At 34.0% G+C, this 19,430-nt stretch overlaps 1 protein-coding gene across 13 annotated transcripts in view; it reads right to left on the bottom strand.

The window, feature by feature from the left end:
• Nucleotides 1-263: 263 nt before the first annotated feature.
• Nucleotides 264-19,430, bottom strand: part of LOC124949027 (zwei Ig domain protein zig-8-like) — a 170,967-nt gene continuing 151,800 nt past the window's right edge. For 10 of the 13 annotated variants that reach the window (XM_047493492.1, XM_047493495.1, XM_047493493.1 and 7 more), the window contains 4 exons: nucleotides 17,452-17,671; nucleotides 12,482-12,665; nucleotides 5,336-5,478; nucleotides 264-2,890 (listed from right to left, as the gene is read on the bottom strand). In XM_047493492.1, coding sequence (XP_047349448.1) covers nucleotides 2,775-2,890; nucleotides 5,336-5,478; nucleotides 12,482-12,665; nucleotides 17,452-17,671 — 663 coding nt within the window. In that variant the 3' untranslated portion in view covers nucleotides 264-2,774. The other 3 variants (XR_007100935.1, XM_047493499.1, XM_047493500.1) reach the window with 3 other exon arrangements.

Below are 19,430 nucleotides of genomic sequence, written 5' to 3'. Positions count from 1 at the left end.
ATATTGCGGTGCACGTATTCAGTCAAGTAACGAGAAATCTACCGAGACATGGGCAGTACCGAGAGGGAGAAGAGAGAGAGAGAGAGAGAGAGAGAGAGAGATGAAAGCATTTTGATCGTACTATTCTCTATATTTTTGAGTCTTTATTCATTTTTAATTATATTTTGTCATTATTCTCTATTATTTAAAAATCTTATAATTCGATCGCAAGAAAAATATAGCGTTGATTTTATCGAAAAATTAACGTTATTCCAAAACCGATAATACTTTTATCCAGATCTGTTATTTTTCGATTTTACGGACGGATAATATTAAACGTGTACAGATATGTAATTTTGGAGGAACAATATAATGTTAAAAATCTATACAACAAAGGAAAAACTTTGAAAGGTACGCAAGGCACGGTTCGTGCTACGGTCAATTCGATTGATCGATCGAGTGAGTGCTTATCGAGCGTTTAAATTCCATTTCGAGCATGAAACAAACGTTCTACATCAATGCTCTTTTATGCTCGCGCGAACGTCACGATTTTAACAAGGTCCACGGTCCATTCCCGTAGAACTCGTTACACGGGCATAATTGCGACGATTTCGTACGCCCCAGTGATTTACATTTCACTCCGAAAGAGAGAAACGCGTGAGCATGGAAGTACAATAGTATGTGTCTTGTCTATTTTATTCGTGTTCCCCGTATGTTAGACTTAATTGCTTCGCTTCACGTCGTTATACTTGAAACTGCATAATTCAAGAAGAAGAGACCCTTCTGAATATTAAAGTAACGAAATGTTTTATTGCCTTTTCTTTTTTCTTATATTTCTTTCTGTTTTCTTTTTTTTCTTTTCTTTTATTTTTTATTAATTATTATACTTACATCTTTTTTTTTTTTTTTAACTATCTCATCCTTTTGCAAATACTTTCTAAGAAGTTTTACATACTAAGAAATATGTAATATAAAGAAAAAGAAATTTTTATATTTGAAATGGCTACTCTTTTATATTTTAATTCCATCATTTTACTACTATATAATGTAATTTATACCAGTGATAATCTTTCCTTGTACCTTTTAGAATCCAAGGATGGCTGCTTGAGAAGATTGAAGCGTTGTTTTTTCGTAGATTTTCTTGACTGAAATTAAAACGATAAGAGAAAGGAGTGTAATGAAATAAAGATTATTTCTTGTAAAACGCGTATAGTTTATTTCGTAATATTTTTCTTCGACGAAAGCGCATAATTCTCGCCTTCATACGTAGGTATTAGTTCGCCGTTTGGCCCGATTTTAAATTATCTCATATTCCCTTCAGTTTTGCAAATATACATATATACTTGTTTTTTCGTATCATCGATTCTCGAAGTCTTTGCGAGGAAAAACAGCTTTTGACATTTTTGATACACCGAGGATTCGCCGTAGGATTTTCGAGAAACGAGGAGTCATATGCATGTATATACATACATACATGCATATATATATATATGTATATATATATATATATATATATAAACGTAGGTTACCTATAAATATCACTTAGAGAAAAAGAGAACAGAGGGGCTTATTCTCGCTCTGTTTCTCACGCGTTATTCCTCGAAAGTTCGAACACTGAGTTTGAATCGTGTTCTTCGATCTTCGATTTTACACGCTACGTAAGCGAATCATGCTTACTCGATCGGACGAATAAGGATATTTCTTGGTCAATGATATAGCACGCGTAGTCGTTCTCATAGATTTCCTCTTTGTGAACGGATGATCGAATCTCTCTGTTCATTAAATTTCTTCGATAAATTACGAACCAAACGTGTAAACGTTTCTCAGCCATCGGTCGTATTTCATTTTAACGATAATTAATAATAACAAACTCCAGTTTTGCAACGTTGCATTTGATATTTTTTGCGCGACTGTACCTTAATAATCTATCTTACTTCGTAAGATAGCAAGTAATTGAACGGTTATTGGTTCTTATTCAAGTAATAACGACTATTTTAATTGTATCGAGTTATTTGATCTCAACGCTCGATCTTTTTCCTCACTGATGAACTAAATGAGCTCTTGGACAATAATGCGATTCTCATTTTCGCATCATGTCCTTTCGGATCTTTTCTCAAAATTCTCAACGTTGCTCCCGAACCAACCTCTCGAAACAATTCCAACCACTCGGTAAATTTTCCCATCGAAGCTCGGATAAATGTAATCCTCCGTTTTAACAACGAAGCACGATAATTTAATTTACGACAACTGTAAACGGTAAATAGTTTACTATCGGTATTTCAATTACGACGATAAAAATATCACTGTACTTGTCAAATTTACGACGGCGTTGCTGTAACTACTCTCAGGAATCACAATAAAAAGACAATGGTTCTATAAAAAATAACGATAATTTTTCAAAGTGCGATTACGTAAATCAAATGAAATGATTGCCAATAATAATTAGGTCCTTGTATAAGACAATTTTTGTAGAAAAAACTTTTTTTACTTTTCTCTCTTTGTTTCTATTTAATTTCCATACTTGAACGGTTGTTAAGAAAACAAAAAAAAAAAAGAACAAAAAAAAAGCAACGCCGTTGATCATACTTTTCTTTTCAATTTCAGCATTCTCTCTATCTTTTATTATTTCTCACTCATTCTTATACCTTTCGAAACAATAAAAAGGTTCGTGCCACGTATAAGACGATAACGTTTTTCGTCATGTTCGTTTCAGTCATCGGTCATCGCACTCTCATATCTCAGCAGCGAGTACTGAGAATGCCTTTATGAGGGTCGCAGCGAGCATTGTCGAGTCTTCATCTCAGCACCTGAAGCCATCCTAGAATGGCGAAGAGGAAGAGTAGTAGAGAACTCCAGACGTCCGCTTGAATGTCGCGTGAACCACCATGATGCAACTCGGCTAGGCTTTCTCCTGAAACATCGGGGTATACACTCAAACACTATAACTTTTACGGAGGTGAGATTCTCGATGAGAGAAAAGTGCTATAGGAGAGCCTGAGAGGAGATTCTAAAGGTAGCCCTTGTGTTGTGTCGTTGAATTGAACCTTCTTTCTTCCTCTCTCTCTCTCTCTCTCTCTCCTTCTTTTTTTCTTTTTTTCCTTTTTCTTTTGCCATTGAATAGCGTGTCTTTCGTGTCTATACCTACGTTCTACAATACTTTCACGACTTAAAATTTTATAGTTCTTTCGCTTATAGTTATTCTTCTTTTGGCAAGAAATGGTTGAATTCTTTCAAAACTTTTATTGTGGAACAATTTTTGTTTGGACCCTTGAATTCGATTCCGTCTAAAATTTCGTTTTTTCTGTTTTTTTTTCTCCTTTTTTTATTATTTCGATGTTATCATCATCGCGTGGTCGCACGTATGAAACACGCGTACATAAATAAATTCCCCTTTCGAAATATTTCGAAATTATTTCGAGGAACTACTTGTCTGTCCACTCGTGCAAAATGCAACGAGATTGTGTTCAGAGTGGATAGAATGGAAGAGGAGAAAAAGAAGAACGAAGCTTTATCGAGACAATGTTTCGATCAGCATCAAGGGAAGTATCGATAGTTGAATGCTTTCTCGGTTAACAATGGTGCTTCTAGTTATAGTGGGGTAACATATCGCTTTCTCTGCAACATAAAGGGTAGGTGGATGAGGCTTGATGGAATTATGGTTGGATTATCCATATATCTATCTCATGGTATGGTGTTCACTTTATTCCAACAGGATTTGTTCCGAAGGATAGATCGAAATTTTCTCTCTTTCTCTTTCTATCTCTTTCTCTCTCTCTCTCTCTTTCTCTCTCTCTCTCTCTCTCTCTCTTTCTCTCTCTCTCTCTCTCTCTCTCTCTCTCTCTTTCTCGCACTCTCTTTTTTTTCTCTCTTTCTTGTGTTTTTTCTTTCTATTTTCTATGCGTGTCTCTGTGTGCTTTTAGAGAGAAAGAGAGAGGGAGAGAGAGAGAGAGAGAGAGAAAGAGATAGAAAAAAAGAGGTATATACGAACATTGAGTAGTGGCTTTCAGTAGTCAGTGACGAACGCGTCACTTTCGCAAAGCTAGTGTTTCGATTCGTGTAAAGAAATAAAACAAATTGTGTTTCAAAACATTGATGATCGAAAGCTCACGAGACTAAAGTAAACGCGTTTGAAAATTCAATACACGTCATTGTTAGAAACTCATCTATTTTATTTTCATGTACTCCGTTTTGATTATTATAATCGCTCGTTTATTTCACAAGAATAAATCATTGATTGGAAGGTAGATGATGGTTGGTATTGGATTACCGAGTAAATAGATTGATAAAAAACATGATTTCGTGTCGTCTCATCGTAACGATGCAATCAAAAAGATGGACAAATGCGATTAAATAGCGTAGAAATTTTAAAGAGACTCCTCGAAAATGGCGCGGCAGTAGTTACTCGAAGGACGTTCGTGAAATTGAAATTAATCGTATCAATGCGCTCAAAGTAATCGCGTTTTACATTGAGTTTCAACGAGATTCGTCTCTATCGAAACGTTCGTTTTTGAGAGGATGCATTTGAAGATATTACGAGTTGAGTGGTTGGCCCAAGTTTTTTCTCGAATCAGCGAGAAACGTATTCAAATAGCATCGTCGACAGCCGAAAAGGAGTCGAATGAAGGATAATTATATTAACGATAATCTTCCTGATAATCTTCGACATAAAAATTATCGTATTTTCTTTTCTTTTTTTTTTTTTCTTTCTTTTTCCTTATTTTCTTTTTATATAACTATTTATTCTCCCGTGAGAGGGAGGTTTAGAGTTGTTTAAATTTTCATTGAAAAAGTAACCATAAAATGTAAGTAATTGAAAAAATTGTCTCAACGACGAAAAGTACTTATCGTATCTTATCAGAAATGAAGAATTCACTCGTTGATCCAAAAGTTACGTTTTTCAATTTTATCTGAATGTCTCCCGAACGATAGGAAGGTATAGGATATAGAAATTTTCTCCCGTGAGAATAAAAATTCGGATCTCTGTAGACTAAAGTGTACCTACGTGTGATCAAATATGTGTATAGGTATACATTCATACATACATACATACATACATACATACATACATACATACATACATATATACATACATACATACATACATACATACATATATATATATATATATATATATATACCTATGTATATACGTATTGCGGTAGGCGGTAGGATCGAGGTCTTTCTCGTTGCTTTTCCTTCGTATGAATATTTGAGTGCTTATCGATCGGGATGAGAGAGGCAACATCGTATTTTGGTAGACGGGTATTCACCATGAGGAGGAAAGGAGTAATGGTTGAGTGAGGATGAGAGTTAGTTGAGGGATGAGGAATAAATTTTTGTTCTATTTTATTCTCACCATTCAGGACATGTACATGAACCGTTGCAGGCTGATCAGGCATGGTGGTGAGCATGCACGTGTAGTTACCACTGTCCGCTGGTCCGACTCTCGCTATGCTGAGAGTAGAGTTGGCCCCTTCCTCCATTAGGTCCGTTTTCACGCTAAAACAAATGTGACTCGTTGAAATTTTCATTACAATATATATATATACATATATAAATATACATACATATATTTATATACATATACGAAACTTCCTCTTCGTACGTACGAGCTCGTTTCCGAATGAAATCGGAATAATATATATGCGATAAAGTGTCCCTTCATGTACGATCGTAGGACAAAATATTGCTTTGAAAATGCGTCCGCTCATCGTAATATATTATATTTTCTTGCTTTTTATATCTTCCCTTCGTTTATTATTTTTATTTTTTATATTTTTCTTTTTACTTTTTCTATCCAACGGTTCTAATAATGTGTAAGCGTAATTTAAAATGGGATATGCTGTAATTAAATAACATTATAATATATGTAAACTTGTACTATATGTCTCAGTTAAAATTACGCACTGGTACTTGTACCTGTAACGTGTACTTGATTTTTATGCATTATTAATTAATTTACAAAGAATTTAAAAAGAACCGGGAGACTATGCACAGTCGACAAAACGTTATAAATTTACACAAAGGTCGACTGTTTAGCAATTAAAATATCGTTGAAATTTTTAAAGTTATAAGACATACATTTAATTGCTGACTTTTATGAGAATTAAAACATCATAAATTTCCTCTTTATTTAAACGGAAGTTTCATTGCCTTGCATATAAATTCTTTTTAAGATATGTCCATCAATCCGATCAGACATAAGATGCTATTAAAGTTCTTCGTTTTGTTATTGTCCTTCTTTGCTTTATTTCCTTAGCGGAATGGGAAACATTTCAAACGAGAAGAGTTTCTCGAATTTCTCATTACTACCAACGAGCATGTAATCCAACGTTCTCCATTATACTATATACTTTTTTTCTTCAAACTATAATTACAAAACCTCGCATCCAATTTTATATTTTAATTTGATCTTAAAGACTTATTAAATTTCGAAGAAAAGTAGTTGCATAACTACTATTTTTTTATTCTATAACATAAAAAAAAGCTCCATAGCTTTTAGTTAGAGAGTAATAAAATTGACGATTATCGAATGTATTCGTACACACACACAAACACACACACACATATATATATATATATATATGTATATTTATCTATGTAGAGACGATGTAAAGCGAATAAAGTAAAATTGATTACTTGCCAAATTTATTGCTAAATTTTTAAATAATGTCTACCTTTTATAATTTTCCGACAAAATCTACAAGTTAATCATTTTTTCAAATGTTCTTTCGAACTATTTATTTAAATTTGAATATAAATAAAGATATTCCTCACTTCTATCTCTCTCTTTGTCTCTCTCTCTCTCTCTCTCTTTTTATTTCATGTTATGCTATTCATCCAGCACAAATATACACACGAAATATAAACGATAGTTACGTCGAGATATATTATTGCAAAAGAATTCGCAGCCCAATTTTTCTTTTTTCCTATTCTTTCTCTTTCCTTCGCTCGTCGGTGGATCGATGAAGCTCAGCGTAAAATTAAAAAAGAAAAAAAAGGAGAAAGGAAAGGAAAAAGAAAAAAAAGATGACGAACGTAGGTGGGTGTATCTCGGTTTCTCAAGCGGGCAAGCGACACTGGCATTAAGTAGGTCTCCTTCTCGTTAGAAAGCGTCTCTACTTCTGCTTTTCGAGGAGAAGAATAGCACCGACGACCTCTTCCTCGAAGTACGTTAATTGCTGGTTTCAATTTAACAACCGCGGTTCTCGGAGGAATGGTGGAAGAGGGTTAGAAAGATGGGGGTGGGAGGGAGTGGGTGGAAGAAAAGGAGAAGTTGAAGGTTGGCCTCAAGGGACTGCCCGTCTTCTCCGTTCGTGCACGCTTTCTCGGAAACTCGGAAAAGCGAATGAAAAGATGGCGGAACTTCTATTCTATTTTGATCGTATTTCTTTGGTGAAAAATATTTTACTGGTTTCAGCCTTTACGATTTTTCTTTTGCAAAAGGAAGAAGAGAAAGAAGATGTGAACGACGATAGAAGTCGACTCACGACAAAGGCGATTGTTCTATACGGTTAATCCCATTTTTTGTATTACTTATAACAAAAATTCCATTATATAGGATAGAAATTATTCGCGAGAATGAGATGGAGAAGGGAATAAAAGAAAAAAAAAAAAAAAAAAAAAATAAAAAAGAAAAAGAGAAAAAAAGTAAAACTCTTATTTCTTACAGATTCGGGCACGACGTAAGCTCTTAATCGCAGTCACCGCGCGATTCTCGACATGATTCACGTTTATCCGTTTAACTGAACACACGAACACACGCAAATGCTGGAGAACGATTTTCCCTTGGTAAGAAAAAGTAGGATAAAGGGGTTACTTTGTACTAACTGTTGAAAGAGGGAGAAAGAGAGAGAGAAAGAGAGAAAGAGATATAGAATGCGCGTAAAACAAGAGAAAAAGAGAAAGAGAGAGAGAGAGAGAGAGAGAGAGAGAGAGAGTGAGGAAGAGAAGGGAAAAGAGTTTAATTGAAAAAATTCTTGCGCTGCAATTTGTTCGCTCGTTATCTCGCAACGATAAAAAGTCCCCAAGAAAATTGTTTGCTGATCCAGAAGGGCCTCCACGATAGACATAGATACACCCAACGCTTCCCATTCGCTAATACAACGACGTACATACATATATATTTGATTTCGCAGCCGAGCGTAGCGCTAATTGCGTCGCGAACAGAGTGAGAACGTCTATTTTATGTATATAACGGGATTACTCTTCTCGAGGTGAAAATACTTCCTTTTTGCGTGCAGTTTAAGCACAATGAAAAATGGTGCTCATTTAAGGAACGTAGCCTTTAAATTGAAGACGTCTTCGTACGATCAATTTTACCTCTTTTGTTGAACTTTCCCGTTGGAACTCTGAAGAAATATTAAGGAATAAGGTTTATACTTATTATTATAATTGTAGAATTTTTTTGTTTTATATTATTTAAAAAATACTAATTTTACATAAGTAAAATGCATATTGTTTCTAAATAATTTAATATTTAATGCATCTTAGAATTAATGATTAAAAAGTTTTAATTATATTATATTTGATGAAAAAGCTTTTCTTTCAAACCTTTCGTGCTTGGTCAAGGTTCGATGATCATAAGAATTTCATCCGTTTTCTTTTTTCCGTACAAATCCATCCTTCTGCCGTCACGGTTAATAACCGCGAAGTGAGTCGCAAGCTTTTATCTTGATCGATCGTTGCTAATAATAGGGGCGTGTAATCGTTGATATCGGAAAAAAAATGTGAAACTTTTTTCCCCTCTTATATCCGTGTGTCGAACTATCGTATCGTACATGACACGTTGATGAATTAGGATCGATTTAAGACTTTTATACGATTTGATTAGGTACTGGTTATTATCGTTTTTGTGATTACGATAGTACAGTTAATAGAAAGATATAAAAAGACTAAGAATCATTGTGATAGAAGAAGTTCATACTTTTCAATCACGTCAATAGATATTATTGTAAAATGTATTTTTTCTTAAACTAATTTGCTTTAACATTGATTATCCAAATAACAATCTAAACGAAATTTCAATTATTTGATCATTAATTACATGAATTCTCGAACGTACGATTAAATACGGTTGAATTATCTCTATTACAAGCGCTTGCAAATCAATAGATTATGTTCGTTCATTCGATTAGTTCTTTTGAATTTTCTATTTGATCATTCTTTTTTCTTCTTTTTTTTTTTGTTTTTTTTTCTTTTTTGTTTTTTTTTTTTCTTCATAACGATACGCTCTAAGGCTGATTGTAACTGTTCTTAGTAATTTGCTTCTTCGAGGAGAAAAAAAACTAAATTGATCTCTTTCTTTTTTTTTTTTTTTTTTCTAGCTCAATTTCTCGAACAGTAATGATGAAGTAATTCAGTCCAAATTTTAGTCTTTGCGTTCGTATGCAAATTTCTTTTCGATGCCAAATTTCCGATGGATTTAATATCCGCACGATTTGACGATCGTCGAATCTCTTTCCGTTCTCTTTCATTTTATCATCGTGCCCTATTTCCTATCTCCATAGACCACGAACCATATATCACGCATCGATTAATCTCTATCGCTTGGCATACATAGATATTTCCTTCTTTTTCTCTCTTTCCTTTTTTTATTATTATTTTTTTTTTTTTAATTTTTATAGACGAAACGAAGCTTTCCTGACTTTAACCACTAAACGAAATTACCAAATTTACTAGCTTTATCGTCGATCGTTAAACCTTTGATGACGATGCGTCTCTACCGTCACTTTTATCATCGCTTTTCTCATTACTCTACTCCATAATGTCATGGAAATGCCGGAGGTCGAGGTACTAAACAGCCTCGAGTGCTCGTTAAATCAGCACTTGTCGGCTCTAATTTCTTACCCGACGAAGATAATAGTGTCTCCGTCTTTTTCTCCCCATATATATAATAGTGCCCTTCTCCCTTTCTCTCTCTCTCTCTCTCTCTCTTTCTTTCTCTCTCTCTTTCTTTTTCTTTATTTTTCTCTCACTCTGGTTATCTTTTTTATCGGAAGGAGCTTACGGAAAAAATATTAAGCTACGTTAGTCGCTTGTTTATGCGACCATGTGCACCACGTGGTATTTTTATGATGACGAGAAAGGAAGACGAATAGATAGTATAGTAACAAGAGATCGAGTGAGAAAAAGAATGATGGAGTGAGGTTAGTAACTTATTTTTCTTCTTCTCTCTTCACGCTCTATCTCTTCAGGTAAAAGGAGACTCTTCGTGTACATATCTTGATATGTACAAAGAGTACGGGAAACTAATTCCATTTACCACGAGCAATATATACGGTGATATCGAGTTTACTCTTCGTAGTGGTCTATGAACCGATCCTCAACATTTTCAACGACCTTACATTCTGTTTCATTACTTTTTTCTATTTTGTTTCTTAAGTCTTCGTCTCTTTAACTTCACTTACGATTTGTCGTTACAAACAATTTCAGGATCATTTTTTCATTCTCTCTCTCTTTCTCTTTCTCTCTCTCCCTCTCTCATTCTCTTTATTTCTCTCTCGTTGTGGCAGTTCTATCTATTTTCAAGTACGCCCAGGTTTACTTAGCATGGATCAACGTACCATGGGAAAACGTGAGGTGTCGCTTTGCGAAAGGCACATCACGAATAGTTGAAGTTGGATTATAACTTTCCTTGTAAAGACGATAACTCGATCTCCCTTTACATTCTAGTGGTATACCAAAGTTACCCTTTTGCAGTAACCGTTCGTAATTATATTCGCTATATTCGATTCTTTTCATATAAGGTAGGTGTGTTACATTAGCGATGTATAAATTAAATGTAACATATAAAACAAAAATACTGTTACAGATTTATTTAATAACACCGGAGAATATTGAATTAACTATACATATATATATATATATATATGTATATATACCAAATAAACTTGAATATAATACATTATTAAGGCAATAACAAATCTAAAGCGACTATCCGTGTTTCATTAAATAATTTTCCCAAACTACGAATACATTACAAATAATAGTTCATTCTTGGGATGGAAGGACATATTTTGGCTTTCATCATTTCCCTGTAAGCGTTCGTACGAGTATTTGTACAATTTTAACTCTGGTATAACGTAAGTATAATGCATGTCGGTAATTAAAGGACCAATTTTGTAACTCGAACAGAAACATTCGAACTCACTTCTAACTAATAGAAAGAAAAACATGGCGACATACATGCATACGAGAAGTTATATTGTATGTATCTCGTTCGCGTAGCAATTGTGGTGAGTATACAAGCGGTTACAAAATTAACGTTGCACCGTTTAAATGGAGTTTCGAAAGGTGACAACGATGGAAAGTTTAAATTGCTTTAGTTTTAGTGTTTCAAGCTTATTTTGTTCGCGGATAGTCATGTCCTAGCGAATTCAATTTCTTACGCGTTTTCTTCGTCGTATTTCCTTCGATTTCGACGAAAATCATCGTCGTTGTTCATGGATTCTTAATCGGTGAAGGTATTACCCGAGAATTTCTTATTTTACGAGCATGAATGTTCTCGGCCGTTGTTTCGAGTGAGTTTGAATTTTATTTACAGAACTAAGAGTACGAAGAATTACGGATCTCGAGAACTCGACATTTATACCGAGACAGGCTGGAATAATGAATTCTTACGCCTTGCTATTACTTGGTTAAAACTTGACCGTATCGAATCGAGTTATGAAAGCGTAGGAACGTATTAAGAATGTCGTTATGAAATAGAAAGAGAAAGAGAGAGAAAGAGAAAGGGAGAGAGAAAGAGAGAGAGAAAGAGAGAGAGAAATGCCAGGACTCTTGATCATCTAATCCCATTTCCCTTTTATTTTCGAATTTTCGAATAGTAAAATCGTCCTACCTGGAGCACTTTTAATTGAGAAAATTGCTATCCAGACGTTTCGCGAGTCATCTACCTTTCTTCATTCTTTCCAAAAGAAATCTCATTAAAATGTTGGTCGAATGATAATGTTCCCTTTAATTGTTAAAATGTTCTTTAATATTTACATCGACCGGGGCACCAAGTTGGAATTAAAGAGAAGGCTCGAAGAAGAAGAAACGACGAGCTTATTGTCGAGAATAAAGAATAATTATCTAAGAAGCTGAGTGCATCGTATATAGCTCTTGGATAACGAACAATGACGCTTCGATGAAAATGTAAGAATAATATCGTAATATTCGATAATTAATAAAATTACTTTAGCCGGTTAATGAATTGGATAAGTTATTTCTTAAAAGGCTCGTTGATTCTTATATTCTTTATATAATTTTTTGCTTGAAAACAAAAAAAAAAAATCTTACATTTTTATCTGCAAGATTTTTTAAACCCTCTGATATTATGAAATACGTAATTTTTTTTACAACTCCTATCTTCAGAAATAATTCTTCATTAAGTATAAACAAACAGAAATTGTTTTAACGTAAGTTATTACTAATTAAAAATAATGTTAAAACAATCGAAAAAATCATTCGAAAAATGTTCGAACTAAAACTGATATATTATTTTAAATGTTCGACGAACCTGATACCACCTCTCGTTGTGTCATAGTTCAGAGTTCGATTACCATGGAGCCATTGGACGACACTGTACTGGACCTGCATCGCTATGTGACGCACGACGCATAGCAGTTCGATGGTGCTATCTGCCTCGTAGTATTTGTCCCTTAGCGGTTGACCCGCGCCGTCCACTATTTGGACGGATGGCGCTGAAATAGGATGAAACGAATTCAAGATGCGATAGTCTAAACGTTGTCAAGACCTTTTGAATGAAAACAAATAATATTATTATTTATTTATATTATTTATTTGTATTTATCTTTATTAAGTATTTATCTTTAATCAATATCTATAATATAAATACATTGGATATAATAAATAATAAATGAAGTTCCATCGGGCATCGATTTTTGCCTCGAAATCTCTTCTGCCATTGTACGTTTTCATAAGAATTTATTAATAAGTAATTACATTATGGAAATCCATTTTCGCACTTTTGCGATTAAAACTCAAACTTGTATTATTTTCGTATCGTTAAGCTGTAGATTATAAATTATCGTTGAAAATAAATTTCGATATTTCATTTGGCGAAATAATTTTCAAATTTTCTCTTTCTTTCTGCATCTCTCTCTCTCTCTCTCTCTCTCTCTCTCTTTTTGACCTAAATACTCCGAACACTATCGGATTATGGCTGACTTGAGCCATGAGTATTTTATTTTATTGAGCCAATAAATATTGACAAAACGCGCTTGTCCACGCGTTCGTATGCATATACTGCTAACGGTGCTGTGGGCTGATTCAAAACGATTCCACCCCCTCCTCGTTTTCTGGATCTCTTCCAGATACGAAATCGAAAGAGTTAGGGTTTACGAATGTATGTATGAAAGAGAAGGAGAGAAAGAGAAAGAAAAAGATATATATATATATATATATTCAACTTGGATTGTATGCATAGATCTATGCGTCTATATGTTTGTGGCCACAGGAAAAGAATCATGAAGAAGGAAAATGCTTTGAGTATAGATCTCGACTGCTCTCGAGTGATATTTTCAAGCTCATGAATAGGTGAAAAATGTTTTACTCCTGCCAAACTTCTGCTTTCGATCCTTCTCGTTGATGCCATAGCATTTAGGATGTTTGCCGTTCTACGAATTGTACAAAACGTGTTGAAAACTTTTTTCTTTCTCACCTCCTATCCTTTTTTCTTTCTCTCTTATTGTTCGTTGAAAATATCAGTGATGTGACGGCTCTGTGTAGATAGATTTTTTGGTTATAAATTTAGACGAGGAATGATCTTCTGTTAAAATCGACGTAATAAATCGATTGACTATTATGTCTGTCTAACGTTCTATTTCAATTTGACGTCATTCTATAAAAGATGTCTTTGTATAATCTTCATGCGAAGAGTTTCACTGACACGAGTTAAGGATCAAATTTTCGAATATACATTTGTAAACAAATTTTAAAAAAGAAAAAAAATCATTATAATCAAAATACGTTCGAGTAATATTTTTTTTTTTTTTATTTCGAATTCACCCTTTACAAAGGGTGAATGTTCACTTTTAATAGTGCGAAAAGTTTTGTAGGCTGTAATGATGGAAAAGTAAAAGAGGCTCGTCGAAAGGTTGATATACAGATGGCTTTAGCCATTCGGATGCTACCTCTTTTTCGTTGGTTGGATATCTTCCTGTCTGGGATTATACACTGATCCTTTACTCTCCGTTCGTTCACCAGCTCGTTCAGCAAGGGAACACGACCCTTCTTCTTCTTGGTATGTATAAGTGACAACGGATGTTGTAGTTTCAAGAAGATTATCTGACCGGGATTCTTTCTCAAATCCTTCGGCTAAACATGTCTGAACGAATTCCAGGATAGAACGATAACATATATAAATTTCGAATTAAGCCTAAACGAAATATCTGATCGTAAATTATGTATCATTTTTCTTGACATTTAGGTATATCATAACGGTCAATTTCTTCTTTAATATTTTTCTCTTCTCTTTTTCTCTGTAGGAAAGAAGATTTTAGTCAATGTACTAGTATTGAATAATAATAGAAATAGACGTTACGAACAGTTTTCAAGTACATAATTTTTTCATTACGCAAATACTGCAGAAAGTTAATAATATAAATTTTCCCGTCGGAACGAACTCGTGGCATATTCCCGTGAGATAAGCAGGGAAATGGATTTTTCCAAGTATAGCGTCTAGTTGAATGAGAAAGAGAGAAAGAGAGAGAGAGAGAGAGAGAGAGAGAGAGAGTAAGTTACGAAAGAATCTTCTGAAACTTCATGAAGAAGGTGTCATAATCCCTTTTCTAAAAAAACAAAACGTTTAAGCTCTCGACCTGTTATGAAAGTTTCTTTTTCCTGGCACCGACTACGTAGTAGGAAATTAACTTTGTCGATCGGGCGAACAAGAAGGTAAAGATATACGACTATCATCAAAAACGTATTTACCGTTGTTTCATCAATTTCTCGAAGATTATATGAATATTTAGACGTGAATTAATAGACGAGATATTTCTTTCACAATTAAGTTCAATTCGTTGATTTGAAAAATTAATGCGTCGAGGAGGAATAAAAAGCGAATAGATAGAATTCCTTTCTATGAAAGACATGCGAAATAGCGATCAAGAAATTTCTTCGTAAAAGAACTCATAGAAGTTTCAGCGTGAACTTTTCCGCGAACTCCTTTCGAATTTATACATTATCGTGTGAAATACGTTCGTAAGTAAAAATTATGATCGCTCGATTTGCTCATTAGCGATACTCTGAAATACTATTTTTAAAGTTTTTCAATCAAAACTTTTATCTTAAAAATCGTAAAGGCTCAATCCATTAAATTTACTGGCGTTGACATTTGTTTATTTGCTTTCAAAAGAAGGAAACAAAAGAAACGTGACACTTTCGAAAATTATTTTAAACATTTCTCTTAATTTATTTAACATCGGGAAATAAGAAAAAGATGATCGTAAGCAAAAAGAAAAAAGGAAAATCAAAAAAAAAAATAGAATTCTCAAGCTAGTTCCGCAGTTTGACGCTTACGGAATGTCTCGGAATTAATTTACGAGCGTGACGTTGTTACAGGAGTTTGTTCGATGGTTTGTTGGTAGCGCGACAAGTATTTGTTACTTCCCGATAGGTCCATTGGAAACTGGAGCAAACTGAAATTCCTGAGTGGATATCGACGGCCGGTGGTCGAAACATTAACGCGCAACTAGTTTTGACGAATTGGAGAAATGAATAATCCTGTTAAATCGTTCCTAATCACTTCCAACTTCGACGGTAAGCGTTCACCGAGGTGCTATTCCAAAGTTAAGAGATCTTTTCGAAAAGACATTATGGCTGATTGTTATCATGAGAATTCAACGATCTTGTTAATTTCCTTCGAAATCGTACAAATCAGATGATATTTCACCTTTGAAATTGGTTCCCTCAAATAAAAAATATCTCTCACCATTTTCTAGACGATGCCATTTTGCTTTGCCTAACAAGCGTTTTTAACAAGTCACGTTCATACTTATGAAAACTTTGAAATTCGCATTGAAATTTTCATTGGCACCGAGATAGCTGTCGACTTTTTCGGTTACATTTAAGGACCATTCTTGACTATCTACTTTCTTATGGATCCTCGGAATTGTACAGTACGACTTGACAGAAGACATTAATCCTATCCACTTCTCTTTCGTGGATCGACAAAACCAAGTTCTTCCGTTTTCGTTCGCGCAGTCTCATCGAATAGTCGACTCACCAGTACTCCCCGTCCATTCCAACTACGCCACTTCGCCTTCAATTATCCTTCTAACCGGTCTTCCTACCATGAGGGCTTTGCGAACGAAGCCAATTTGTTCGATCGCTCATGGAATACCGGAGCTCTCTTCCATTTTCCTTCATTCCACTATTCTTTTCTCTTCCTCCACGTTTTACTCTCCTACTAATCTAATGGATACGAATATCAACGAAAGATCTCTTTTATTTGAATTATCTATATCTTACGAATTTATGAATTCACTACTCCCTATGAAATTTTTCAACATTTATTTATAAAATTAGATTAGCCATTTTCATATATATATATATATATTATTCCAAACTTTCTGTAAAACTTTAGACATTTTTATTGTTAATTACATAAGAACATCAATCGATTTTAATTACAAAGGAAGTATACAAAAATTATAAATAACAATAACATAACATAATTAAAGTAATTTTAAAATATAAACGTAAGAAGAATTTTGTTTTTATTAAAGTATACATTAAGCGTACATTCGTATTATAATGCCGAGATCCTTTGTATCGAATAATCTCATTATTTTCGATCCAAGAAACTTCTTGTTCGAGATTCCTCTTAAAATGAACGATTCGAGCGAAAAATTGTTACGTATTAAGGACCATACTGTTTTCACGCGAAAATTATCCTGAATGACTTGAACGGCTTTCTAAACTGTAATAGCACTGTACAGTAACGAGCATGGTAATCGACGTATAAAAGAAAAAAGCTCCAACAAAATGTCCTACAGAGCTTATTCGCGAAAGAAACATTGTTATCACTGAAAAAATATAAAAGTACACGAAAAGAACTACTAAAGATCGTGGTAAGATCGTAGAAGGAAATAGAATGAATACAACTTCTATCTCGTAGAAAATAAAGGAGGTTATGGAATGAAATTGTAAGTTTATCAAAGGGTTTCAAGTACTATAAAGTTTTCGCTGGTTATATGTATATATGTACATAGATATGTGTATACGGATATCGTTGACACAAAGGAAAATATAAAAACAAAAATGTTCAAAGTTACCATTAATTACGTTCAATTCATACCTGATACACGATACACTCGACGCTTCGACCTATCATCAAAGAACTCATTTATGTTATATTCACTCAAACAAATGTAAATAAAATATTCTACATAGATATATATTATCTAGGCACATATTATTCTTTAAGAGCGTGGATATTATTTTAGCACGTTACGAAAGACTTACCATTGATGTGTAAATTTATGCGAATAAATTTGGGCGGATGAGTGCTGATCTGACATTCGTACTGACCCTCATCGCTGCTATTGACGCGTTTGATTTCTAGACGCCAATTGTCCGGATATTGAAACACGATGGTGTACCTTGGGTCACCGGTGTACGTGAGATGGCCAACGGTCAACAAATTCATTTTTTCACTGTTTTCCTGTCTCCTTACCCAGGATACCTATGAGCAAAATAAAAGCTTTATTTTATATACTGTTTTATTTGCAAATATCAATATCGTAAATATTCTAGGATTATTTTTTTAATATTGATAAAGAAATACTGAAAAAAGATAAAATTTTATAATACGTAAAATATTAAGGCTCTAACTAAGCAAATAGATAGTAGGTGAAAATATCAACAGGTGCGTAAAGCGTCGTTGATATTCTTCAAACGATTGGAATCGATATTTTTGAGGACTTCTGGCGTATATGCATATATACATTCATATATATATATATATATATATATATATATATATATATATCGTTATACTATTTCTCTTTCTCTCTCTCTCTCTCTCTCTCTCTCTCTCTCTCAATAAAAGATATAATACATTGCTATAAAAATATATAGTCGTACCGCTCTTTTTAAGTACGATTTGTAACTTTCAATTGGAAAAAATATAATTTCGAGCGTGCTTGAAACTTTAGTTGGATGTTGGAGGTAGAATAGAGAACAAGCCGATTGGAAGGTGTCGCGTTAGAGAGAGATAGAGAATAAAAGAGATAGAGATAGAGAGAGAAAGAGAAATAGAGAGAGAGGGAGAGAGAACGTTGGGTGGAAGCATAGGATGGAGTATGCAGTTTATCCGCGTAATTGGAATTGGATAGTGTGTTTCCGAGTAACTCCATTAAATGCACGCGATATCGTACATCTTCTACATGGATATCTACGAGGTATACAGGTATTATCTGCCCAACCGAGATTCGTGCGTTGTGCATAGCCACACACGTTTCACGCAGGTTACACCTTGTAATCGCTGCTACCTCTCGTTTCACCTTTCTGTCATCCCATAAAATAACTATCGAAAAACTCGTTCCTACGATATATATGAAAGAACCTCAATATTTTCCTGTTATTTTTTGTTTAATTTGATTGATCTATGATAACGAACGATAAATAATGGATGTAAAATTTTCATTGTAGAATATATATGAAAGAGATTTTCATCCATATGAAATGCAAGACTTTCTTTTTCTTTCTTTTTTTTCTTTTTTTTTTTATATAATATTATGCACTTATATATATATATATATATATATATATATATAATTATATATATATATTTATATATATAAAATAATAAATTGTCGGAAGGTACGCGTCGCCCAATTAAAAACATATTCAACGTAACCGATTCTCGAATATAGAGAAAATTGAAGGGACCTTTTAAAATCGCATATACCTATCTACGGGCAAATCGTTTAACGATACTCCCGGCATATAAAAGCCGCAAAATGCACGACTTTTTACGCTCTATCCATCATTCCCATTCAACATCCGTTATTCATTATCCATCAATTATTTCACATGGAAGTTTGAAATCGTAAAAACGTTTTAATTTTACGATCATGACAGATCGTTTCACGGTACGTCTATATATACGTGACAGATTTTTCAAAAGTCGAAATAAGTCTCGTATTTCGGGAATTTATCCGATTGAATAATAATTGTGATCTTCTATAGGCCTTTAATTAATTATACGCTGAAGATAATCACTCATGGATAATATTGTTAGCATGCCGTCGTTAGCAGTAATAGCAACAGCAATGATATTAATAGTCCATATTCCTCTGAAATGTGAGAGACAAGGAGAGAGAGAGAGAGAGAGAGAGAGAGAGTAAGAGAGAAGTGAAAGAAGAGAGAGAGAGAGAGAGAGAAAGAGAGAAGTGGAAGAAGAGAGTGAGAGGTCAGAGTATAGCGAAGTGCATCGTTTT

This window comes from Vespa velutina, chromosome 5 (genome assembly GCF_912470025.1).
Source record: "Vespa velutina chromosome 5, iVesVel2.1, whole genome shotgun sequence".
Classification (NCBI taxonomy): Eukaryota; Metazoa; Arthropoda; class Insecta; order Hymenoptera; family Vespidae; genus Vespa; species Vespa velutina.
This window is presented reverse-complemented; position numbering and strand designations above follow the sequence as displayed.